The sequence below is a fragment of the Schistocerca serialis genome, chromosome 2, assembly GCF_023864345.2.
Source record: "Schistocerca serialis cubense isolate TAMUIC-IGC-003099 chromosome 2, iqSchSeri2.2, whole genome shotgun sequence".
Taxonomy (NCBI): domain Eukaryota; kingdom Metazoa; phylum Arthropoda; class Insecta; order Orthoptera; family Acrididae; genus Schistocerca; species Schistocerca serialis.
In genome coordinates this window covers 320950211-320974406 of record NC_064639.1, presented here as the reverse complement: position 1 = coordinate 320974406, position 24196 = coordinate 320950211, and the positions used below count along the sequence as shown (strand labels likewise).

The following is a 24196-nucleotide window of genomic DNA, read 5'->3' as shown; positions in this document are numbered from 1 at the left end:
TGTAATTTTAATCACTTGACATGGTTCGAAATCCGAGAACTTTTTATTCAGAGGCAGTAATGCGCAATGACTGACAGAAATAAGTAAAACTAATACAGAAGAAAATGAATGAGTAGTCCTGAGGTGAAATAGTGAATGCAGCACAGGAATAGCTACATAAAAAGACAAGGCTCAGTGTGAATCCTTTGACAACGCACAAGATGTTAAGTGTAACTGACAGAAGGAGAAAATGCAAAAATGTAAAAAGAAGCACACAAAATGGAATACAGATCTCTAAAAAATTTGTCTGACATAAAATGCAAGGCGACAAAGCAAGAATGACTAAAGCAAAAAACGCAAAGCGTTAGAAGCTTGCACAACTGTAGGAAATACAGATGTCACTGACAGGAAAATCAAAGAAATGTCTGGAGAAAAGAGAGGCAGGCGGATAACGATCAAGAGCTCTCATGGCAACCCAGTACTAAGCAAAGGAGAGAAGGCTAAAAGGTCAAAGGAAGATATACATGGCTCGTACAAAGGATGTAAGTTGAAACAAGGCACCTAGAACAGACAACATTTGAAACTGGTGAAATATCATCAGACTTTAAAATGAACTTAATAACCCAGAAACCAAAGAAAACAGCTGATGACAAGTGTTCAATTTACCAAACCATAGGTTTAAAAAGTCATGGCTCCAAATTATCTAGAGAAGGATGGAAAAACTGGTATACGGTGACCTGGGGAAGATCAGTTTGGATTCCATAGAAATGTAGGAACATGCAGATAAATAATGATACCAGGACTTATCTTACCAGACAGATTGAAGAAAGGCAAACCCATATTTACAGCATTTATAAATAGCTATTTCATATTGTGACTGGAATACACTAAAAATTATACAGATAGCAGTGAAAGGCTATTTAGAATTCATGCAGAAAGCCGACTGTAATTAGAGTTGAAGTATATAAAAGGGTGGCAGAAACTGAGGGTGGAGGCAGGGTTATAGCAAATGCTCCATGTTGTTCCATCTACACATAAAGCAAAGAGTAAAGGAAACAAAGGCGAAATTTAAAAAAAAGATTAAATCGCAGGGAGAATAAATAAGAACCTTATTGTTTACCAATGACATTGACTTTATCAGTTGCACATAATAGTGTCTTGAGAGACATAACCAAAAGTAAAAAAAGGATAATAAAGTGTAGCCGGATTAGATCAGGCCACACTAAGGAAATTAGTATTAGAAAATTAGGAAATGATACACAAAAGTAATAGATGAATTGTGCTATTTGGGCAACACAATAACTGTTGATGGCCTGAGTGAGAAGGTTATGGGAAGTTACTGAAAATGAGAAATTTGTTAATATTAAACATAACTTTCAGAAACTCCTTTTTGAAAGTATGTCAGAGTGTAGTTCTACAATGAAGAGTCAAAGAAACTGGTAAAGCTGTCTAGTATCTTGTAGAGCCCCCACAAGCAAGCAGAAGTGCTGCAACACGACATGGTATGGACTGAACTAATGTCTGAAGTAGTGCTCGGGGGAATTGACACCATCAATCCCGCAGGGCTGTGCATAAATATGTTAAGAGTACAAGGGGGTGGAGATCTCTTCTGCATAGCACATTGCAAGGCATCCCAGATATGCTCAATACTGTTCATGCCTGGGGAGTTTGGTGGCCAGAGGAAGTGTTTAAACTCAGAAGAGTGTTCCTGGAGCCACACTGTAGCAATTCTGGATGTGTGGGGTGTCGCATTGTCCTGCTGGAATTGCCCAAGTCACTTGGTATGCACAATGGACATGAATGGATGCAGATGATCAGACAGGATCCTTACGTATGTGTCGCCCATCAGAGTTGTATCTAGATGTATTACAGGCCCCTATCACTCAAACTGCACATGCCCCACACCACCACAAAGCCTCCACCAACTTGAACAGTCCCCTGCTGACACGGAGGGTCCATGGACTTATGAGGTTGTCTCCATACCCATACACGTCCACCCACTAGATACAATTTCAAACGTGACTCGTCCAACCAGGCAACACGTTTCCATCAACAGCCCAATGTCAGTGTTGATGGGCCCATGTGAGGTGTAAAGCTTTGTGCTGTGCAGTCATCAAGGGTACACGAGTGGGCCTTTGACTCCAAAAGCCCATATTGATGATGTTTCAATGAATGGTCTGCATGCTACACTTGTAGATGGCCCAGCATTGAAATTTGCAGCAACTTGCGGAAGGGTTGCACTTCTGTTATATTAAACGATTCTCTTCAGTCACTGTTGGTCCCGTTCTTACAGGATCTTTTTCCAACCACAGTAATGATGGAGATTTGATGTTTTACCAGATTCCTGATATTCACAGTACACTTGTTAAGTGGTCATACAGGAAAATCCCCACTTCCTTGCTGCATCGGAGATGCTGTGTCCCATCGCTTGTGCACTGACTGCAACACCATGTTCTAACTCACTTAAATCTTGATAACTTTCCATTGTAGCAGCAGTAGCTGATCTAATAACTGCACCAAACACTTGTTGACTTATATAGGTGTTGCCGAGTGCAGCACCGTATTCTGCATGATCACATATCTCTGTATTTGAATATGTATGGTTATACCAGTTTCTTTGGCGCTTCAGCGTATATGGAAGTGAAACGTGGATGATAGTATAGACATGAAGGAAACAGAATCTTTTGAAGTGTGGTGTTACAGAAGAATTCTGAAGATTAGATGGGTAGATCTAACTACCAATGAAGGGGAATTGAATTAATTTGAGGAGAAAAAGAGTTTTATAGCATATCTTGACTAAAAGAAGGAATTGGTTGCAGGACTATGCTGAGGCATCAAGGAATATTTAATGTGGTAATGCAGGGAACTGGGAACTGTGGGAGGGGGGGGGGGGGGGGGTGGAGCCAGAACAGCAGAGGAAGAACAGGACTTGACTGCAGTAAGCATGTTCAAGTAGAGGTAGGTTGCAGTATTTAAGCAGAGATGAAGAGACAGGCACAGCATAGACTTTCACGAAAAGCCGCAGCAAATGGGTCTTCAGATTCAAGATGACTAAAACAACAACAGTGAGAAGTTCTACTTGGATCTGCTTCAAAATGTCTGAGCATCTCTCCTTCAAAGGCAGATGTGTGAGCCATCCATATGCAACAATTCACATCATTCAAATGCAAGGACCTTCCCAAATACACAGACAAGAAAGTGCAAATTTAAGATTTCATTCCCAAACAACAATACTGATATACAATGACTACTCTGCCCCCCCCCTCCCCCCTCCAAAATTTTACCCGCAGTGAAAACAAATTAGACCTACGCAGCAATTAAGTCAGTATCATTGATCTTATCAGTTTTAGTAATTCTTAATCTGATGGGAATTTAATTAAGTAGAATACCAATTCTGACACTCTGATATCCTTCAAATAAGAAAAAGATCCCAAACTTTAAAAAATGGTAATTAATAAAATATGGCAAAGTAGAGATAATAAGAATGAAAAAGAAGCCAACAAAAAATGCTAAAGCTCCAATATTTTCAGAAACTACTAAATGAAAGTAAAGAAAGAAGAAGATTAGGGTACAATGTCCAGTTAATAACACAGTAAAACTGATGCTTCATTTTGTGATAGCACAACAAACATCAATAAGGAATGTGAATGAACTCTATACTGAAGCAATCAGTTTCGGAGCAAAATTTGCTTTCCTTAGTTAATTTTTACCACTTACGCTTACCATTTTCAGCTCTTTCCAGAACTACAGGTATTGAGTCTTGAGTTTTTGACTGAGTGCTTGTTCCCAGCAATTCTGGACAGGAAATTTCTCCTCGTTGAATGCCATAAAGTGTCTTTAGCAGATCATAGTTTATCTTCTCTGACACAACAGAATCAAACCTGGAGACAAAAATCAAATGTTGAAATGTTATTTTCTGCAACAAACTTGCTTTCTGCGTAATCAATTCAACTATTGCACTAATAATTTATTTTATTTCCAATCAAATCTTTTTTTAATTATTGTCTGAGAACCATTTTTTACTCAAATAGGGGCTTAACTCAGAGTGAGAGTGACCGAAAAAATGAATTAGAACATTTTTAGGCAATGCAAGTACTCAATAGTCACAATCTGATGATGTGCTGGAAACTAAAATATAACACAGCACTGACTTCTAAACGATGAAGCTGTTTTAAAACCACTGTAGGCAGTCAGTTTTGTAACACAAACTGCCTTAATTGCACCATGTATATATTTCACTTTACTGGCCAGTTTTGGCCTTAAGCCATTTTCAAATAAGTGTTGCTGAGGTATGTTTCACATTTGAAATCTGTTTCATGTTACGCAGGGACTTTTACTTATTTCCAAACACGTGTCAAATGTACACAAGTATGGTCTTGCACATCACACACTGCTTCCAAACAGATATTATACAACATGTCATATAATAAAATCACTACTAACAAGTAGCTTCCTGGTCCTTGCAGATTCATTTAATGGTGCAACACGTCCTACTGCTTCCTTATACATAAATATTTCTGTTCAACAAAATAATCTTTATTAGGGAATGCTGAAAAGCAATGCTTCGGAATTTTCTTGTGAAAACTTGAAGCTTTTTAACCCTCGACCAAGTGTGCCTGGGTATAAAGTGCACCAATTATTATTATTATTATCTTCTTTCCTTTCTCAGACCTTAGGTCTGGTTAAAAATGGAAAGTGACGTGGACCTTGATCAAGCATGACTTCCTTTTAACTGTACGGTATATGTTACATTGCATTTAGGAACTTTTGAGTAATTGAACATGTATCAATCATTACAGATTTCTGTAGTTGTCTATATAAGTTTGGATGTAGCTGTATTGCGTTGATGTACTGGTGGATATTGTGTGGTATGACTCCTGTAGTTGATAGTGTAATCGGTATAATGTCAACTTTATCCTGATGCCACATGTCCTTGACTTCCTCAGCCAGTTGGATGTATTTTTCAATTTTCTCTCCTGTTTTCTTTTGTATATTTGTTGTATTGGGTATGGATATTTCGATTAGTTGTGTTAATTTCTTCTTTTTATTGGTGAGTATGATGTCAGGTTTGTTATGTGTTGCTGTTTTATCTGTTATAATGGTTCTGTTCCAGTATAATTTGTATTCATCATTCTCCAGTACATTTTGTGGTGCATACTTGTATGTGGGAACGTGTTGTTTTATTAGTTTATGTTGTATGGCAAGTTGTTGATGTATTATTTTTGCTACATTGTCATGTCTTCTGGGGTATTCTGTATTTGCTAGTATTGTACATCCGCTTGTGATGTGATCTACTGTTTCTATTTGTTGTTTGCAAAGTCTGCATTTATCTGTTGTGGTATTGTGATCTTTAATAATATGCTTGCTATAATATGTGGTGTCTATTGTTTGACCCTGTATTACAATCATGAATCCTTCTGTCTCACTGTATATATTGCCTTTTCTTAGCCATGTGTTGGATGCGTCTTGATCGATGTGTGGCTGTGTTAGGTGATACGGGTGCTTGCCATGTAGCGTTTTCTTTTTCCAATTTACTTTCTTCGTATCTGTTGATGTTATGTGATCTAAAGGGCTGTAGAAGTGGGTATGAAATTGCAGTGGTGTAGCCGATGTATTTATATTAATGATTGCTTTGTGTATTTTGCTAGTTTCTACTCGTTCTATAAAGAATTTTCTTAAATTGTCTACCTGTCCATAATGTAGGTTTTTTATGTCAATAAATCCCCTTCCTCCTTCCTTTCTGCTTAATGTGAATCTTTCTGTTGCTGAATGTATGTGATGTATTCTATATTTGTGGCATTGTGATCGTGTAAGTGTATTGAGTGCTTCTAGGTCTGTGTTACTCCATTTCACTACTCCAAATGAGTAGGTCAATACTGGTATAGCGTAAGTATTTATAGCTTTTGTCTTGATTCTTGCTGTCAATTCTGTTTTCAGTATTTTTGTTAGTCTTTGTCTATATTTTTCTTTTAGTTCTTCTTTAATATTTGTATTATCTATTCCTATTTTTTGTCTGTATCCTAGATATTTATAGGCATCTGTTTTTTCCATCGCTTCTATGCAGTCGCTGTGGTTATCCAATATGTAATCTTCTTGTTTAGTGTGTTTTCCCTTGATTATGCTATTTTTCTTACATCTGTCTGTTCCAAAAGCCATATTTATATCACTGCTGAATACTTTTATTAACTTTAGTAATTGGTTGAGTTGCTGATTTGTTGCTGCCAGTAGTTTTAGATCATCCATGTATAGCAAATGTGTGATTTTGTGTTGGTATGTTCCAGTAATATTGTATCCATAATTTGTATTATTTAGCATGTTGGATAGTGGGTTCAGAGCAAGGCAGAACCAGAAAGGACTTAATGAGTCTCCTTGGTATATTCCACACTTAATCTGTATTGGCTGTGATGTGAGATTATTTGAATTTGTTTGGATATTAAGTGTGGTCTTCCAATTTTTCATTACTATGTTTAAGAACTGTATCAATTTAGGATCTACTTTGTATATTTCCAATATCTGTAGTAACCATGAGTGGGGTACACTATCAAAAGCTTTTTGGTAATCAATGTATGCATAGTGTAGCGACCTTTGTTGAGTTTTAGCTTGATATGTCACCTCTGCATCTATTATCAGTTGCTCTTTACATCCTCGTGCTCCTTTGCAACACCCTTTTTGTTCTTCATTTATAATTTTGTTCTGTGTTGTATGTGTCATTAATTTTTGTGTAATGACTGAAGTTAATATTTTGTATATTGTTGGTAGGCATGTTATGGGGCGATATTTAGCTGGGTTTGCTGTGTCTGCTTGATCTTTAGGTTTCAGATAAGTTATTCCATGTGTAAGTGTATCAGGGAATGTGTATGGGTCTGCAATGTAACTGTTAAATAATTTAGTTAGATGTGAATGTGTTGAGGTGAACTTCTTTAGCCAGAAATTTGCTACTTTATCTTTTCCAGGGGCTTTCCAAGTGTGAGTAGAATTAATTGCTTGGGTGACTTCATGTTGCAAAATTATCACTTCAGGCATTTGTTGTATCATCTTGTATGTGTCTGTTTCTGCTTGTATCCACCGAGCATGCCTGTTATGTTGTACCGGGTTTGACCATATGTTGCTCCAGAAGGGTTCCATGTCTGTTATGTTTGGTGGATTGTCTATTTTAATGTGTGTGTTATCTATTGTCTGGTAAAATTTCCTTTGGTTTGTGTTGAATGTTTGGTTTTGTTTCCTTCTATTTTCACTTTTTATGTATCTTCTAAGTCGTTTGGCCAATGCTTGTAATTTCTGCTTCTTTTCATCTAATGCTTTATCACTTCTTGTTGTGAGATTTTACCTAACCTTTTTCGTTTTTTATCTGACATTTCATTTCTTATAAATTGTATTAGCTGTCCAATGTCTTTTCTCAGTTTTTCTATTCTGATCTGTAGCCTGTGTTGCCATGCTGGTTTTGTGGGTTTCTTCTGTGTGTGGGTTGGTTCTGATCTCTGCCTAGTGTGTATATTTAGTGTAGTGAGTGCACCTATATAAACTAGTAGTTGTAACTCTTCCATAGTTGTGTTTTCATTTATTTTGTTGTGTATGATTGTGTTGATAGTTTTTATTATTGTTTCGACTTGTGAGTTATTTGGCGGTCTATGCAAGAATGGTCTAATGTCTGTATCTGTGTCTTTGTATTCTATATATGTCAGCTGAAATTTTTCTTCTATATCTAACATGTGTGTCACTTCGTGTTCTATTTGTGCTTGTTCTGGTGGCTGTCTTAAGATTTCGTTTTCCTCTGATTGTTTAATTGATGCGTGTTGTTCTTCGTTTGTTTGCTCTGGAATGTTTGAGTCCATTACTGTATTTTCTTCTTCTTCTGATTGCACATTATTTTGTTCTAGTATTTGTTGTACTTGTTGTTTGACGTTTTCTAATTCTGACTGGGGTATCCTGTTATTTTTGATTATTACACGGATCTGATCAGCTAGTCGTTGTTCTGTTAAAAATTTTAATTCTGGGTATCTGGTAATAAATGTTGTGTATACTTGTGATCTGTATCCAGTTGTGTTGGTTCCTAGGTTTGTTGCTTGGTAATAACAGAACATGAGGTGTCGGTTAACTTCATCTGACCATCTCATCCTCTGTCTTTGTTTTCCTTCTAGGGTGGTTGCAGGAAGCATATCCTGCAAAACACCTCTATTTGGATTTAAATCATTTTCCAGTTGGCTAGCAGTGTCGTTACCATTGTGGGCGGGCATAGGGTTCATTATTGCTATTATTATTATTATACAAATTGACAATCCCACACTGAGGCAGTTGTCTACAAGATAATGAAGAATCAAATAAGCAGTTGACTGGGATCTTATGCTGGAATCTTATGCTTCAATTGGATCTTTAGTGTGGGGTAACAGCTGTCCATGGCAACAAAGTGATATAATTAAAGTTTATTTCATTATTGTTTAATTGAACAGAGCTTTAGCGCATTTTATGCAAGTTTATTTTATCACTGTTTAATGAATGACTTTGCTCTTACATGTTTACCTCTCAGTAATATAAAGAGCACTATTCTTTACATGTGTAAAAAGTACTTCACGCACCTGCTTGTGTTATGAAAACCAGTGTGCCCACTTGGTTAAGAAAAACAAAGTTATTAACATTCTACATCCTTATTATTCTTGTCTACAGCTCTGCAGTCCTCTGCTGCTACATAACTCCAGATTGCAGCATGTAACATGGCAATGTGTAATGCCACTATTTGGTGTGTGGGAAACAGAGTGCTGTAATTGAGTTTTGGATTCGAGGAGCTCGTCAATACAGGGAGCAGCCTCTCCTTCAGCACAATACTAGACCACACTTGACAGTGAACTCAAGGTGTTGTATTGTTGCAGATGTAACAGCTGTCATCAATCATCCTCCATACAGTCCTACCTTGGCCCCATCCAATATCCATCTGTTTCCAAAACAGAGAACACGCTCAAGGACTTCACTTTGATAATGATGAAATGGTGCAAGCAAAAGTGAAGCTGTGTCTCCATCAACAAAGTCAAACATTTTGCTGTGATGGTACCAACAATCTGGTCTCTAACCGGGAGAAACATGTTCATCACCACAGTGACTAAGTTGAGAAATAAATACAATTTTTTATTTATTTTAAAAGCAGTAAGAGTTTTCACATTTAAAAAAATTCAGATGCATTTCAGCATGCCCTCACACATTGCACCTCATTGCCTGATAGTACGAGACCAAAATGTTTGTTTGTTCCTAAAGAAAATGGGTTGTCTAGTAGTCATTTCTGAGATGACTATGTGAAGAAAGAGCTCAATAAAAATGCACAGTCACCACAAACAGGATGCTAAACCCTAATCTTCCTTTTCTTATAATGTTTGTTGAATTATTTTGTCAAAGCCATAGCACAAGTGTGGAAGGAAGGAAGGAAGGGAAGAAGGATCAGATGAAGGTATAACAGCTCATCAACAAGGACATTAGAGATGAGAATACAAGCTTGAGTGGGGAAGGGAAGGAAATCATGAAAGTCCATTTCAAAGGAATCACCACAGCACTTGCCTTAATGAATTTTCGGGACAGCATAGAATACCTAAACCTTGATGTCCAGGTAGGGATTTGCACTACTCTCCTCTTAAACGCAAATCTAGTGTTTTATCACTCTGCCGTCTCATTCAGTAGCACAAGTCTAATAGAGTTGAATTAGAAGGATTAGAATTGAAATAAACAATTACTGCAGTCAAAATTAATCTACACCAAGACTACTCTTAATATGCAACTACAGTTCATCAGGACTTTATGTGACACAGTACCAACCAAAAGACATTATTTAAAGTAAAAGCAGTGTGCGCACGTGTGCACAAACACACACACACACACACTTTTCCAAAAATAGAATGCAATGCACAGCTCACACTGAATACCAGATGTAGAAGTACAAAGCCGGAATTTCCCTATAGATGGCGCTAGTCATCAGTGTAGGGCCCATGAGACCGCATCTGCAGTGCCATGCACTTCCTGTAATGGCTGATGACGAATGTCAACAAACAGTAACCCAAGTTCCATACATTGGTATCTGTCTCAGACCCGTAAACCTGTTGAGTTTTGTGCCTGTGAACTACGATTTGCGGACAGCATTGGTTTTCTGTTATCATTTGAAGAAAACTGCTGCAGTATCGCATAGAATGCTTGTCTAAGCTTTCGGTGAACATACTCTTGAGAAAAAACAGTGTTTCATGTGGTTCAAAAAATTCAAAAGTGGTGATTTTTATATGAGAAACCATCAATAAAGTTCAAAGACAACGAATTGCAGGCCTTATTGGATGAAGATGTTACTCAAACTCAACAGAAACTAGCAGAACAATTGATTGTGATGCAGAAAGCCATTTCTCTTTGATTGAAAGCTGTGGGAAAGGTGCAGAAAGTGGGAAAATGGGTTCTGCATGAACTGAATGAACGACAGCAAGCAAATTGAAAGACCACTCGTGAAATACTGCTCGCCAGGTACAAAAGAAAGTAGTTTCCGCACCGAATGGTGACGGGTGATGAAAAATGGATATATTTTGAGAACCCTAAGCGTCGTAAATCATGAGTGGATCCAGGCAAACCGTCAACATCCACTACAAGACCAAATTGCTTTAGAAAGAAGACAAAGCTCTTTGTTTGGTGCAATCAGAAGAGTGTCATCTATTATGAGCTGCTAAAACCTGTTGAAACCATTTTCTGATTGCTACCAACAGCAAATGATCGATTTAAACTGAGCAGTACATGAAAAACGACTGGAATGTGGAAAAAGGCAACATGAAGTCATATTGCTTCATGATAATGCCCCATCACACACAGCAAAACGGGTCAGGGAAACAATCGAAGCATTCAATTGGGAAATACTAGGGCATGCAGTTTATTCTCCAGACTTGGCTCTGTCCAATTATCATCTGTTTGCATCACTGGGGCATGCTCTCACTGAACAACACTTAAATTCGTATTAAAATGTACGAAAATGGCTCACTGATTGGTTAGCTTCAAAAGAAGAACTTTTTTTTTTTTTTTTTTTTACCATGGCATTCATAGCCTGCCAGAGACGTGGGAGAAATGTACAATAACAATGGAGATTATTTTGAATAAAATGTTGTTTTTATCAGTTTCAAACACAGACGAGTAATTATTGCAACCAAATTCTGGTTTCATACATCTACACCTGGTATGTAACACTGCCAACCTTACAAATCTACAGTCACTTTTTCCAGAAAGACTGCAATGGAAAAGAAAGGGCTCGCCACATGGCATAAAAGCACAAAATTTCTGCTTCAACTTTTTTTGTCCCTACTTGTACATCTTCTGGAGACTCTCCCTATGGTCTCAAGAGCATCCCATCACAGTCTGAGCATTTTTTCTCCACATGAAGTTATTTATTGTGTTCATTTTCACCTCCTTATTTGTATTAATTTCGGAACCTATATGCAGTGACCACTAAACTACTGCTTCCGGTACACACCTCTTTTCCATATGTGGACATTGCAACCTGCAAAATAACTTTTGGTACGAAGAATAAATTTTGCATTTCAAAATATATTGTCCTACAGAATTCCACTGTGACTTCTTGTACTACTTGAAATTTTCATTGAATACTAAGTACAGCTTCACTATATGTCTTTCTCCAAGTAGAAAATGTGTTATTTTTCTTTCTATGTGGACTTACTTATAATCAGGATGTGTGCGTACAAACTTCCTCATCCATGCTGCAGTAGTGAGTAATTCACCTGAGGCTCTCCGCTGTATTAACTTCAAATACTGCTGGATTGTACAATGTGTATCTGCATCAACATCCATACCACTTAAGTAACTGTTAATCAGTGGAATCAAGCCAGGAAATTCACCATCCTATGAAATAAAAGAACATTTTTTACAGATTGAAAGTAATCTGAGGCTCAATTTACCGCTCAAAATTAAACATCATTTAAATCAGTATCACTAATTGTATGGACACATCTTTGTTTCCCATTATTATGAAAGTTAATTACAGTTGGAATATAAGAGAATGTTCATTTCACTTTGTTCTTGCCCTCAACAAGAATTCATTATACAAGTCAGAATATATAACTTCCAGAGGTAAGTATTTAAAATGGTAATATGGCTGGCACTGAGATAAATAAACGCCATACACTTTACAACAACAGCAACTACAATAAGAGACTGCCCATTGTAGCATAAAGGGTTTTCTGTCATTAAAAGATAAGCAGGTTCCCTGTATTGTAGGAGATAGAAATCAAAATTTGTCAGACTCTTTCACAGAAAGTTCAGTCATTCACAACCTAAAAGTGAAGCCAAAACTATTCAAATGCAAAGTGAGTCATCTCAGCTATGAGTAATGAACACTAGAAACAGCAACTCTACCACAGCCAACAGCAGTACTAAAATTTGAGGTAATATCTATTGAGCTATGCCCACTTACATAAAGGTTTCCTCAATTAAAAGGTTTGAACACCACAGCACTTTACTACGCATGGTCCTTTTGGAGGTAGTTTGCTTTTGCCTTCCTCTAGCCTATGAAATGACTTTCCCAATCAATAATATGAGGAACTGCAGTTAAACATGTAATCTGAACAATGGTGCATCAGGGTATTTTTCACACTGGCAAATCACTGCCAGAGATGAAAGAAGAAGTGACAGAAAAAACGGCCATAAGATCAACTAGGGGCAAATCACAGGATCTTTGGATTTGTAGTCTGGCACTTACTCAAGAAACCATTGAGACACACATGTTCCCATTAGTACAGCCACTTCATTTGCTATTAAGTAACTGGGTGCATATCTCATAGAATATGGAATTTTTTTTCTTTCTAGTGCCAAAGATCAGCAGTGTACCGATATATTTTTGATGAGAAACAATTTAAAAAAGGAAACATTTTTTCTGTACAAAATAATGTACAGGAATATAACATAGTAGATTTTCAGCTACGATGGATCTTGCAGTATGCAGCTAATTAAAAAAATGAAGAAAATGGTGGCTAATCCTTCCCAATTACAGAACAATCAAAACTACTTTGTAACATCCAGAAATACATTTACTCTTCGCTTAAGCAATGAGTGGTTACATCATTAACAAATAAACCTAATTTAAATTCCATGACACATATGGAGCTATTTAAAAGATATGTGTAACTAAACTGAACTCCATTATTTCAAAATGAAATTCAATATTTTATATAAAATTCTGAGGATTTTGCTAGTTAAACTCACACAACTTTCAGCAATTTCAGTAATGAATGGATGTCTGAAGAAGGATAACTAAGTATGTTCAAATCTTCAATGGTGAATATTCACTTCACTTTGGATGTCTTCGGCAAACAGTATTAACACATTCTTACAGCAGCTAATCACATTGTTGCAGCAAACAATGCTGACAATGTTAATGGCAAGCAGAAATCTGTGTGTCAGTCCCAGGCTATGTGATATCAATGACAAAATAGTTCGCAAGAGAATCTAAGCAAAGAAAATGAAGATGTTAGCGTCCTATTGACAAGTTGGCCATCAGCAACAGAGCACAAGTTCAGGTTGGGGAAAAGATCTGGAAGGAAATTTGTTATGTCCTTTTCAAAGGAATCATCACAGCATTTGCTTTATGTGATGCACGGGAAACTATGGAAAACCTGTACCTGGATAGCTATAGAGAGAACTAAATAGCCATCCTCCTGAATGTGAGCCCACTGTGGCACTACACTTTATGACTGGCGACAGTCATATGTGGCAGGTGGCAACTAACATAGTGCCTGTCATAAGTGATGCCCTGAGATCAACACTGCCTAACCTAATGAGAGCTCCGTTTAAAATTCCAGGATGCAGTGAGAACAGAAATATAGGAGATAGTGTTAATGGAAACATGACAAATCTTGTGCAAGTATTGCAGAACTGTCCAAACCATCAACTCAAATGGAATTTTAGAAGCAATATTCACTGAACCTCATATGCAACAAATTAAATCTTATTTTTTGAACATAAATATCATTATCACCCTCCTCCATCATGTTGTGCTTTTAACTTATATAAATAGCTTCAAACAAAACACAAAATTATTTTAACCATGTCAGTCAGGCATAGTCAACCATTTTCATGTACCACCCACTTTAGTACCTCTGTTAGTAATAAAATGTTCTAACTGCCCACCAGTTCCACAGTAGTTGTGACCTATAAAGTAGGAAGTAACTTTATTAAAGCACATAATAATAATAATAATAATAATAATAATAATAATAATAATTAGTGGGTGGAATATATCTAAAAACAAAGATGATGTGACTTACCAAACGAAAGCGCTGGCACGTCAATAGACACACAAACAAACACAAACATACACACAAAATTCTAGCTTTCGCAACCAACGGTTGCTTCGTCAGGAAAGAGGGAAGGAGGAGGAAAGATGAAAGGATGTGGGTTTTAAGGGAGAGGGTAAGGAGTTATTCCAATCCCGGGAGCGGAAAGACTTACCTTAGGGGGAAAAAAGGACGGGTATACACTCGCGCACACACACACACATACATATCCATCCACACATATACAGACACAAGCAGACATATTTTTTGTCTTTAAATATGTCTGCTTGTGTCTGTATATGTGTGGATGGATATGTGTGTGTGTGCGCGCTAGTGTATACCCGTCCTTTTTTCCCCCTAAGGTAAGTCTTTCCGCTCCCGGGATTGGAATGACTCCTTACCCTCTCCCTTAAAACCCACATCCTTTCATCTTTCCTCCTCCTTCCCTCTTTCCTGATGAAGCAACCGTTGGTTGCGAAAGCTAGAATTTTGTGTGTATGTTTGTGTTTGTTTGTGTGTCTATCGATGTGCCAGCACTTTCGTTTGGTAAGTCACATCATCTTTGTTTTTAGATATATTTTTCCCATGTGGAATGTTTCCCTCTATTAATTCATATCATTAATTAGTGGGTGGTATAGACCAGGTTCAGAACCACTGTTCTAGATCTTACAAACTGCAGTGTGGAAAGGCACAATTTATTTTTGTCTTCCATGCGAAGTCTACAATGATCAGATGAAGCACCGTAAACATAAATTGGATATAGGTTAGTACATCAAAAAGTTGAAAATGAAGCAACTCCTATTCAACCAGCCACTCTGAAACTAATATTCTAGTTGTACCTAATAATTTGGGTAAAATACGAGGTAACATGGAAAACTTTAAAAAACTATTTGCACATTCAACTCAAAGTTGCAGTCGCTAAGCTGGCAAATTTCTGCTGTTTCAACCCCACCCCCTGAAGAGACCACAAAATCAGACAAGACGTTGTGCAAAATACCCAACATGTCAGAAGCACCACAAGTTGGAGTTTCTTCTCCATGTAGGAGATGGGATGTTACATTCCATCCTGGATTTTCCATTGTTCGATTTTTTTCATGTCATAATGGAGGGCCATACTCTTTCGTCTTGTTAGGATCACTTCTTTCCAGCTGAGTAACTGTAATTATATCTGCCTTGGCCTCATTGTAGGCTTCACCTGGTGTAGCTTGTTTGTATATCCAGCTATTCATTCTTCCATTGATACACAAAAGATGCTTACAATAATTCTGACCAACAGAACTGGGCTAAGAATTTATTGAGAGACAGAACTCTTTAACATCATTTAGAAAACAAGGGCTTTCACCAGAAACAAACATCAAGTAAACTATGGCTTCCTCAATTTTGTGAAGACTTGTGCTGTTAATAGTACTTATAAATAAGTAAACAGTGCAGAAAGGTCTCCAAGACCATTCAAAACACCATTCAGAATTTATTGACAATTTTTGTGAAATGGGAAATGTCGAGTTCAATATAATAACCAGCAGTTGACAAAGCATAAACAAATATAATGCATAGTTTAAAATTGAATAAAAGGTATCAATATCAACTGCTTAGATCACAAGCATGTAATTGTTACAGTCAGTAGTAATCTGGAGATAGATCTTCACAAAATGTGTGATGAAACAATGCAGTATTATTCATTGAAAGAATTCCACGACTTCTATGAGGGAAGCTTTGTTTCATTTTTCTACCAACATCCATGAATGGAAAATGATGAGAAACGAATTACTCTGGTGGGGTGGAAGTGGGGATGAGAGATCCAAAACTGTAATATCATGTAGGTTTTCTTTTTAATAAGTGTTGTGCTGTATATTCACATTACAAATGAGAAGAACTGACAGTTATTAAGTAATATTATAAAATATCCTGCATTATACCTGTGATGCCACTGGATGGTGCTGTCCCAGATGTAACTGAAAATTACAAATTCACAACACTCCACTCCATCAATCACACCTGACACTGAAGGCCAAAAGAAAGAAATTTTGCTCATTGGTCATCTTATGTACTCTATTAACACATTCGTCTGTACAAGCAATCTCCAACAAATAAAACTACCTGGATTCTTGCTTTATTATCTCTTTTTGAAAACCTACGATGGTTCTGTAGAAAATATCATTATCAAAAGACATGTCATTTAATCTACTTCCTTGAGGGCCTCCTCATTAAGAATCCATGGAACAAAAAGTATACCTAATATAATCTAAATACAAATATTCTGTATGTAATCTTACAAGGTATTCCTCCATACCATACAGTTTACATTTTCAAATGCTATAACATCATGCATATACTGACAGAATAGAAATGAGACATCTTGCATTACTATGAGGTACCAGTGCACAAATTGCTTTTCAATCCTGAACAGTCTTGACACCGAGACAAGTTTAACAAAATCTATCAAGTCAGTGGCACTGGGAAAACAGGTTACTAATGATGTGTTCTTGCACTCTGCTCGAAGACAAACATGGCAGAGTCACTGCACAACCTCAACCTAACAGAAAACATGCAGATAAATTTTGAACAGTGGAAGAAATTAATTAATCAAATTTACCAATTTTGATGAAACTTTTCAAAGCATTACAATTCAAGGAATAAAATAATGTAATGTGTGGTGATGATGTTGGTATCCTTAACTGTTTGAAGAGGTGTCTACAAAGTTTCTAAACTAGATGCAACATACAGTCAATATTACGCACTTCTGCACAATAAACACTTTTTCCGCAGCGAAGAGTTGCAAATAATTCCATGACAAATCAATACAGAAAAGTACAGTTTTCAACCTGGCCCTCTTCGATTTTCATAAGATTTGGTGTGCTCATTGCACATGACAAGAGAATGAAAATCAGTGACCTTAACCTTGACCTTGTTACACTATACAGTGTATTAAAAAATCAAGTTGGGATGAGAATTGTTTTCAGAGATATTAATTTATACATACAGCACTGTGTTGTATTAATGCAAAATAAATTGTATTCAGACTCCAAAAATATGACACAAAGCACTGAAAAACATGTTTATTGTTAAAAAAAGGTGATGATATAAGAATACACTGTAAGGTAACAATGTAGGCAGGCCAATATCAAGCTATCAAATATTGGATGGCAGCATGGGTGCTACATGTACACAGATAGTTGCTGCAAAAGATGATGTGCATTGTAATTATATACAAATCTACCTTCAAGACTGAGTTTGAGATCATCATGCATTGCTGTAATCCATTCAGGGAAGAAATCTCCATAAAGTGCACATATGGATGGCTGGTATGGTCAGTGGCATAACAACAAACTACAAAATATGTGATAAATGTAGAAAAATATTAACTCAAGGACAATGGCCTGCGGCTGGCCCAACTACATGGAAACAAGAGGAAACCACAAACCTGCATAGCTTCTTAGGTGAGTCAGATACACTTGTAGCCCCAAAAATTGTTTTAGATGCATTAAATGACAGTTCGGTATCTCTTAGCGAGTCCCCAGTGCAAAAGAAGTAGGTGGGAGAGAAAGAAAATGCACAGAAAAAATTCAAGCACGCATATGAGGTATTCGGAAGTAAATAAGTACCTAGTGTGGAAGAGTACGCAGATTAAGAAACACATGTTGTATCTAAAATGATAATGCAATTGAAAGTGAAATTCAGTACCTGCACCACAAGCAGTGAAAGATTGAAATTCTGAAATTTCTGAAAAGTTTGAGCATTTGAAGGACTGAAAATGAACTTGGAGCCTCTAACTATTTAATGAGAAAAGCAAAACAATTAGTCAAACAATGTGGTATCTTAGCAACTCCCAATCCACGACCTAAATGTGTCTCAATTGAACAAACCGCTAATGGTGTCATAGAATTCTACAAAGAGAGACAATATAAGCCACTATTGAACTGGGAAGAAGGATTTTGTTTCTGTCACAGAAAATGTTTCTAGGATTCATAAACAAAAATGAGTAGTGCCAGGAAACCTGTATTAAGTGTATCAAGATGAACATCCAGGACTGAAAATAGGACTATCAAAATTCTGCCATTTGTGAACCAAGAACTGTGTTTTGGCTGGTGCATGTGGTACCAAGAGAGAGTGAGTTTGCAGTATTCACTAAAATGTGAAGCTCATGTTGGAAGGTTCCAGATTAAAGGAGTTGACATGTGATGTTAACTTAGCACCTACAAACACTGTCTAGCTTGGGTCATTTGTTATCCTGCACAGCCAAAATGCTAGATGCCCACATGTCAAAACTTCCCAGGTACACATTCTATCATGACACACCTGAAAAACTTGTTTGATGAAAATGGAATTGATGAAGTAACATACAACCTATGAAAATGTACTGATAGAACAACTCTCCAGACATGTGTAGCATCTGTTATGACTTCTTGGAAAACTATGCAGACAAATTAAAAATCTCCTGTTGCACTCCTTCACAGGCACCCAATGCTCCCAATTTCTACAAAACTTGGTGACAATGAATACATTGAAATATGTGACTTTGCTGAAAACTGTGCATTTTTCCTGCAGCATTAGGTCCAGGGATTTCATAGGAACAAGGCACAGGCCACCACTCACCCATTTGTTGTTTATTATAGACATCCAGAAAACTGTGCAAATGATCACATTTCCTTTGTTATAATATCAGGATATCTTAAACATGACACAATAGTGTTAACTTTTTCAGTGTCACTGACTAGCTTCATGAGATCCCATTTCCTTGATGTGACAACAGTAGATGTGACAACAGTAGCAGGGCAAACATATTTCCTTTCACCAAAATATGCACAAACAGTATTATATGTTGCTTCCCAGTACTGAGGCATAGTAAGTCTAGATGATACACTTGTCATATTTGTTTCTGTAAATCTGAACCTGTTTACTGTGCCTTTCAAGTATGTGTTCAGCTGCGATGGCTATATCATCTTTTGCATAACTGAAGGTCAGATGATGTAGTGTGTGACATTGCATCTTTTAAATGCTTGCTGTTGACTGTACTAACTTACTGTGCTATGTTAGACCACCACCTTTTTAACAATAAACACGTTTTTCAGTGCTTTGTGTCATATTGTTGGAGTCTGAATACAATTTATTTTGCATTAATGAAACACATTTCTGTGTATATAAATTAATATCTCCTAATCCCTTTGTCACCCCAATCCGATTTTTTACTCTGTCATATACTGTAACATGAAGAAGCAAACATATTTTTTTCATCAATTTTGCAGGTGACTGCACTGACCTTAATTGTGTACATTCTTCAAACCTGACGAAACTGCATATCATTGAAAAGCTTGTTTCAAGAACTTTTCAAAATTACCTGGTTCATTGTTCTATCTTTATTAGAACAGATGTTACAGCAATGTTTGTCAAATTTTCCATACATTTTTAGAACTTCAAGGGGCCATTACTCTTGTCTTACTTGTGATAAAATTCTGTAATTTGGTATTTTTTATTCTCTTGACATGTGCAATGAACACATCAAATTTTATGAAAAATCGAAGAGGGTCGGGTTGGCACCTTTGTTGATCTGACAGGGAATGACTCATGCCACAGAATATGACATCACAAGAAATTAGAGAAAAAACACGAAAAGTTAGTCAACTGTATGACAATTTCATCTCCAATGTCTGCTATTATGCATAACACAAAAGTGTAGGGCTTAGATGTGACTTTCCTTGAGTTCAGGCTCTGTTTTATTGCTTTTCTTGTAAAGCTGTGTGTGTGTGTGTGTGTGTGTGTGTGTGTGTGTGTGTGTGTGTGTGTGTGTGTACAGCATAGTTCAGTCTGTCTGGAAACATACCCTTTGATAATAACCTAAAATGTATGACAGGATATGCTGCATATAAGTGACAAACAGGATTTAGGGACTTACTTGCAATATTAGCAATAATGTGAGATATTTTGCTTCGGTGGGAATAAATACATCAAACTTAGAATTGAAATCTGTTACTCTATACAAACACTCCAGTCAGCTTCTCGTAAGACTGTCTATAAACTTTCTCTTGTCTTTTCACCAATAACTGTATTCCATGATATCACTTCATTGTATTCAAAGAAGTTGTATTTGGTTAGTTGTGCATCACAGCCAGAAAGCAATTCATGACTTTAAACACATTCATATCAATCATCAAATGATCACCCATAAATATGTTGTCCATTAGTGATCTGCTCTCCTGTGCACTTCTGGTGCGAAAATGAACAGCAGAAATCAGATTTTTTAAGTTTTAAATGAGATTCCCAAATTGCTTCGTTTATCTGAAGCACCCAAAATTTAACGACATCTCCACTGTGGGTGTCTTATGGAGGTCCCCTTCTGCTTCCTGGTTTGATGAAGCTTGATGGCTAGTTGTGGTGGTTAGTGGGCCAACCAACTGTGATGCTTGCACATGTGCAAACTCACAGCAGCTGGGATATGCCGCCCACTGTTGACCAGCTAACGTCTTGGCTGCTTCTGCAGTTACCTTCATTACTGCAGCCATCTGCTGCATCATTTGCTCCATCGTGTCTATCATGCAATAGAGCATGGAAGTGAGCTGCCAATGTTGCCACTTATTGCGGCTTAGCATGGTTGTTGGACGGAGCCAAGACATTTCTTTCTTTTGCTTGATAGGTGGCATATAACTGACTTTCAGCTGATCACAGACACTTATTAGATCATTTCATGTTCTTGATGTACAATTTTGCTACTGACACTACTTCTCCTCTTCCATTTTCTTCATTTCTGTCACTATTCTTCAACTCACATAGTGATATAAAATTCTGAATACAGCTAATCACAATGAGAAATGACACTGTCGGAGAAGCACAATAGAAATCCCCCTATTCAGTCATCCAAATATATGTTTTCTGTGGTTTCTCTCAATCAATTCATGTGAGTGGCAGGATGGCCTCTTTGAAACTGTCATAGTTCATTTTCTACTAAGTTGCACCCTGCTCAAGCTACTGCTCCATCTCTAATTGTTTCATTATTGACAGGGCATTAATCCCTAAAATCTCTACCTTTCGAAATTGATACAATATACCCTGTCTTGTGCAAAGCAATGACACCCTTGCATGAACAATACACCTCTAGAGGATTGTTTTAATATTGCACTATTTGGGATGACAGTGCATGAGAAAAAGAGGTATCATAAGCCAAAGATTAGCAATAACTGAAGCGATAGTTTGCATGTTGGAACTGATTTATATGGTTCTAAATGTGTGTTGTAGCAAAAGCACTTCACATGCCTGACATACTTTTCTCATTTATCAAATTAATGGTTCGTAATGGTTTGGAACTACACCAACTTTATTTCTGCCCTAAATCAAGCTTATGACATGTCTGAAGTGTTGTGACTACCCTCAGTTTGCAGACACTTTTACAAATTATGGCTTTTGCTTATGACTTCAAATTACAAAATTTAAGATAGCAATAACACATTCTCACCTTCCCATTTATGATCTGATCAATTGTCATTTGTGTATAAACATTACACTCTGTTTTCTGACAACAAGACGTGGCCACTGTAGGAGAATCTTCAGTGGTGATATCCTTTCTAAACCAGAACTTCTCATTCCTAATTGCATCCCTTTTCTGTGCCTTCTGCATATTTTCATCCACCTGAGAATTAAATAATAAATAAGAAATCAAGCACAAGAAGCAGCAAAATATAAATTTGCCACAAATTTCAAAAAATAAAACTAGTAACAAAATACAACTGGTTTCTTTATATCACTTTTCTTAAGTGCTATAGCTGGACTTTTACAATCTTCTAGCATGGAGCTGATGACAAAATTTTTGAAAACTTCTAAAAATCACAAATACTAGACTGTACTCACTTTCAGAAAGGCACAGCTCCTAATATTGCCTACAGAAACAAGTAAAGCACAGCAAAAACTTCAAGCTTTCAAAACAACATTGCTTTGCTCAGGAAGGAAAGAGAGATTGGTTAGGGGGATTGGGAAGTGGGAGCTGATCAATTACAACTCAAGCAAGGTGGAACCCACCCAATGTGAAAAGGAGGGGGAGCAAAAATGTATGTAATGTGAAATGCATGCAAGATGCTCCAAATAAAAATATTTCACAATATATAAGAAAAAAAGCACGTCTTCAAAAGATAGGTTACACTCAGATATCTGACATGAGTTAACAATTATCCATAATAGACTGATTCACTTAAGTATCTCACTGTGTGTGTGTGTGTGTGTGTGTGTGTGTGTGAAGTTTGTTGTATTTATAAAATCTAATCTTTCATTTTGCTACTACCAGTAAGATCTTTTCAATGGAAATACTTCTTTCAAGCACCAGCGTACACTAAAGAGCTGTGGAACCAATGACCTAATTTATTTGTTTGTGTTTACTTTGACCAGAGCTAGCATTGTCACTGGCACAATTGAAAATCAGTTCTGTCCACTGAAGCTATAGACACATATAAAAAACCACCAGAACTCAGTACTTGTGATACTGAAATTTTTGTTTCCCATAATCTAAAACATTGTCCACTGAAGCCATTTTGCATCCTATGTTCACAATAAGTTACTAGTCTGCCATTAATAGGATTACTTTCCCCATTTTCATACTTTTTGCCCCTTCAGTTTTGATAACGATTTTAAAATTACTACCACCCGATCTTACCAATTTCTTTGGAAACAATTGCTTTACATTCATATTCCAAATCCCCTACCATGTAAGCTACACAATTATTTTGATACATTTAATGCTGAAAGCAAGCACACTGTGGTTCATTCATTGCACAGCCATTAAAAGACTATCAGCGTCTTCTTACTGTTGTACTCTCAATGACAGTGTTTCATACCAAATAGTGATAACATTCACAGGGAATTTTAAGCTGACTTCTACAGCAAATATAGCATTGTTGCCTCATTACATTGATACTATGACTGCTATTACATAACTACTGTAACTTGCTTTGATTATCTGAATACAATGAACTGTGGAAACTAGAAGCTATCCTACTTTGGTCAATTTTGTATCAAGGAGCTGAAAGATGCGGAGCTGTGTGCTGTAAAACATAGTTCCAACCAAAACCTTTGGATATGAAAATTATTTTAAGGTAATATGATTTACCGCTAATGAAGAGAGAAATAAAATTAATTACTGCTAAGGAACAGTTTTATAGAACAGCTCAAGCAATGGAAACAACTGATTTAATTTATCAGGTACCCGCCTCTATGGCTGAGGTCGCTTGACACAGGGTAAGCCGGTTCAAATCCTGGTGATGTAATAAATTTTCACTGCCAGTACTTTTTGAATGGTAAGGGGAGGAGAAGTGGTGGTGTAAAGTTCCTGATCAACAGATTTTGTGCCAATGTCCTGGTTTAAATACCAAACATCTCCAAGTGTCTCATGAAGTAAAGGCACGTGAAACTGTTGGTGGTGATCCAACCGTCAGATGGGGACGTTAAGCTTGGCAGTCCTCTTTGTGCTATTCATGACGAGTAGGCTGTGTGCCAGCACTGGGTTTCACCCTCTCCCTTCTATCATCATCATCATCATCATCATGCAACACAAACATTACACTACACCACAACACACACACACACACACACACACACACACACACACACACACACACAATGTAGTATTACAAATCTTGTAATGGAGCTTGTTGAAAATAGTTCAAAAAAGTTTGTCAGATTTGACTACATGGAATAACTGTGCCCCGAGCGATACATAAAAATTGTTGTATTACAATATGTGTCATTGCAACTGTGCTGAGCCTACACAAGTACCTATAACACACTGATGACAGCACCACTGTTAGCTGAAATCTAGATCTGCAATAAAATACAGATGGTATTACAGCCAATGATGACCTTTTTGTCTTTTAATTTATGTTACTAGAACAGCCTTGAGACACAGTGTAAATTCCTGATGATGAAATGGAAACATGTCAGTAACATCAGTATCA

General features: G+C 37.0%; 1 protein-coding gene across 1 annotated transcript in view; it reads right to left on the bottom strand.

Moving 5' to 3' along the window:
* The window catches only part of LOC126457122 (glutamate--cysteine ligase catalytic subunit), a 126534-nt gene that overhangs the window by 13902 nt on the left and 88436 nt on the right, over positions 1 to 24196 (bottom strand). The window contains exons 9-11 of the mRNA XM_050093179.1: positions 21712 to 21885; positions 11657 to 11838; positions 3703 to 3860 (exon numbers count right to left, since the gene is read on the bottom strand). Coding sequence (XP_049949136.1) covers positions 3703 to 3860; positions 11657 to 11838; positions 21712 to 21885 — 514 coding nt within the window. The remainder of the gene's footprint in view (positions 1 to 3702; positions 3861 to 11656; positions 11839 to 21711; positions 21886 to 24196) is intronic.